The sequence below is a fragment of the Sesamum indicum genome, unplaced genomic scaffold, assembly GCF_000512975.1.
Source record: "Sesamum indicum cultivar Zhongzhi No. 13 unplaced genomic scaffold, S_indicum_v1.0 scaffold00613, whole genome shotgun sequence".
NCBI lineage: Eukaryota > Viridiplantae > Streptophyta > Magnoliopsida > Lamiales > Pedaliaceae > Sesamum > Sesamum indicum.
In genome coordinates this window covers 161-3609 of record NW_011628475.1, presented here as the reverse complement: position 1 = coordinate 3609, position 3449 = coordinate 161, and the positions used below count along the sequence as shown (strand labels likewise).

Here is a 3449-nt window from a genome sequence, read left to right as displayed (position 1 = left end):
AATCAACAATGAATTTAAACAATTAAACCCTTTTAAAAGCCATCACATCCCATATAAGACCCATCGTGGAATAACATTCAACTAGAGCATATACCAAGTATATTTCGACAAATTTATTTCGACGAATTAGAAATGCATTATCTTTTGAAAGTCATGTAAACAACCAAATATAAAGATGAACCTTTGTATGTGCCAAATCAAAGGAAGTCAATAATAAGTATTAGGCTACTATTAAGTAAAAAAGTGATCATTCACCTCCAGAGCCCAGATATGAACTGCATCCCATGTTGGCTATCTCTGTCAGATCTCAACAATCCTTTTGGTATAAATGTGTTTGCTTTCATTCAAAGAGTATTACTTTAGGCATTGAATCCACTATGGACATTAATAGAGAATATCAGCTCACAGAAAATGCCCTCCCAATTGCCCAAATGGTTTATTTGGTTTTCACAATCTCAGGAAAAGATAACAAAGAGCAACTTCAACTTCAGCTGCCGGTCCAAGCATATAAACCATAACCATCAATCGCGTTGGCATGGAGAAGAAATTAATAACTTACTCATCTTCCTCAACTACGCCAATTGGCATCAAGAAGAAATTAATAACTTACCACGTGTTGATTAGAGTACAAACTATGATGGTAACCCTCCTTGATTTGAATTAACACTTGAGATTGTCGCCTGTCTGACTACATTCTCATCTCTGGTTATTGATCGTCTAATGGCACAATGTCACTGCCGACAAGCTGCTAGCTCCTTCAACAATGACACAACTTCACTTGATGATCCCAGAAGATATCTTGCACTGGAACGTTTTCTGCCCACAGCACATGAGAAGTAATTCTCACCCTTGAGATCAAGAACCGATGGCCCTTCATGCATAGTCATCCTCTCGCGCATCCTAGACCACCAGTGGCCATTACACAAGGTGGAGGTGCCTTTCTTCTCTGGGGCTGGAAAAGGTAAAGGAGCTTTGCGGCAGAATGCAGCAAGCCCTGTTGAATTTGAAGTAAATCTGTTGAGAGAGTTGGCTCTTGATGCTGGTCCAGCAGGAAGCTCTGGCTCAAAAAAAGTATAAATGTCTTCATCCTACAACATTTTCTCCACTTTGTAAGATACTTGTTACTCAGTCGTTCATAAGAAACATCAAACGAAATGTAAACAAAGTTCCTAGTTCTACGACTTCTGTTTACACCTTTGGTAGAAAATGGCCAATGCACAAAACGTAATCAATTGGAGCCTTCTCATCATTGTGATGAACTATTTCTCCCAGGATTCTATCAATTGCAGCACCCTGAAATGGGTCAAGCACAAAACTCAGAAGTGTTCTTTAAGAATATAAAACAGTGGGCAATATTACCATAAGACTCACTTTGGTTACACCAACTGCTCGGACCTCAACGGATCTCGCTCCTTGAACGACATCAACAGAAGCATTTGAAATTGGGCCTGTCCATAGGTGCTGTAGCAGATCCTTCGACTGAAGCTTCCCAAATTCAACATCTGGGCTTACGCTCACAGAACATCAAAACAGTAAAAAGTGAAGGACGCGGTGCAGAAACTGATCATAATACTTTTTGTGGTTGAGTATAAAGGGGCTAGAGTGTGAAATTAAAATAAAAACAATAAAAAATAAATAACCTGCATGCTTGTAATTCCATACAAGGGAAGTTTCACGAAGCTCAAAATGAGAACGGGGGGTCCTCTCAGTGAAATATTCGAAAACATGCTGAAACAATTGAAGTCGGCATGAGGATTTTAAAATAAAACAAAGGTAATGCACACTAGGAAGATGTATCCATAGAACCTTCACACTGTCAACCCAGTCCATATTTAGGTTTTCCGGCATTGTTGTCATCCAATCTCCTGTAGTAAGGCGCAGAAACATCCCATGTTCTGCGGCCAACCACAAATTATATTCTCCAAAATTCTGCAGAATACATCAGTCAACAAAGTAGAATTTGGTGATGGAAAAGTTGATCGTAAGTGAAAGCAAAAAAACCTCATCAAGAACATTTCTGTCACTTCCGCTAAGGACAATTATTGTGGTCTTTGGATCAGCACAAAGTCTTTTCAAGGGTTCTCTCAATTCTGGATGTAACTTAGGCTCCATATCTTTAAACTGATCAACCCTTCTCCCTAGGGTGTCTGCTGGTTTAGTTAGTGTTGCATTAAATCCCTGCAACAAATGTAGGAATCTCAATACAAGTTCATCAATATGCACAGAGAAATACAATAATAGTCCATATTCATCCCTGTGGGCATAAGATCAATCAAGTGGACACAATTACAATGCTATCTTGGAGATGTTTAGTTTGTGGTTTCACTAATTACTGACTATTCACAGTATGAAAATGAGGAGTTGGAGCTAATATCAGACATTTAACAGCACGCCTTTTGAGAACCCTTCTTGGTCATTCTAAACATGGTTGCTCAAGAAAAATACAAAAATTATCCATTCAAGGTTTCCTAATTAAGCTTCAAAATGAAAGAAGCCTAGTTATCCACGGATAGTGTATTAGTGTTCTGTGTGCTGGTGTCCACATGCTACAGAGTCCAGGAATTCCTTGTGGTTTTGACAGGATGTTGATTACACAAATGTAGGAAAATATTTTGTGGTGAAGGGTGATAAGTTCATAATACAAATCAAAAAATGAAGGTAAAATCCGAGTTTAGGAACATGAATTACCAGAATAAGCAAGCGATTATTTGCCTGCAAATAATGGTCAACGGCCTCTCTTTTAGGAAGTAAAGGAGGAATTTGCCGAGTCCTTAGCTGTGCTTCAACAACAGTATCGTTGAGTTCACTATATACAGGAAAATGAATTTGGTTCAGAGAAATACTTTAGCAGTGTCAATACTTAAACCTGGTTTTACTAGATGAAGTCAAAGAGCACTTCAGCAGGGTATACATTAAGGATCTCGAAAGAACGTGCTCTAGACGTCAACAAAAAACATATAAGAATCCCTGGTTTTAGATATGCTTCGGCACAAAATAAAAAATCGCTGTGTACCTGACAAAAGTCTCTGCCCATTCTTGTGATGTGTGAGTGGTAACATGCGTGAAGTTATGTCGATGTCGTTTTTCTCTTTCATCAGCTGGCATAGTCAAAGCATAACCAATTGAGGCAGCAACTTCTGTAATATTCCAAGGGTTCACCAAAATTGCTCCAGCACCAAGAGACTGTGCGGCACCAGCAAACTGACAAACAGAGAGCACAAAATTTGAATGAAATATAGAACAAGTAATTCAAGCTATTGATCACACTTCTTCCGCGACTTAATGGGCGGCATTGGGCTGACGAATCGTGAATCTAGGTATCTTTTTTCTAATGAAATATAAAAAGTAACATAAAACGAGAGGAAGATACCTGTGATATCCTTTTGTAACTTCACCTGTTTAATAAACTTAGTGTTGCAGAGCAGAGCACAAAAGCGAGTATAAAAGAA

At 38.7% G+C, this 3449-nt stretch overlaps 1 protein-coding gene across 1 annotated transcript; it reads right to left on the bottom strand.

Annotated features, from left to right (window-relative positions):
* Positions 1-310: 310 nt before the first annotated feature.
* Positions 311-3249, bottom strand: LOC105180305 (alpha,alpha-trehalose-phosphate synthase [UDP-forming] 1-like; the record flags this gene model as incomplete). Its single annotated transcript, XM_020691644.1, has 8 exons — positions 311-1088; positions 1195-1293; positions 1372-1502; positions 1641-1728; positions 1807-1929; positions 2002-2178; positions 2689-2806; positions 3014-3249. Coding segments are annotated over 8 exons (1329 nt in total), but the record flags the coding sequence as incomplete, so codon positions are not given.
* Between the last annotated feature and the right edge of the window lie 200 nt (positions 3250-3449).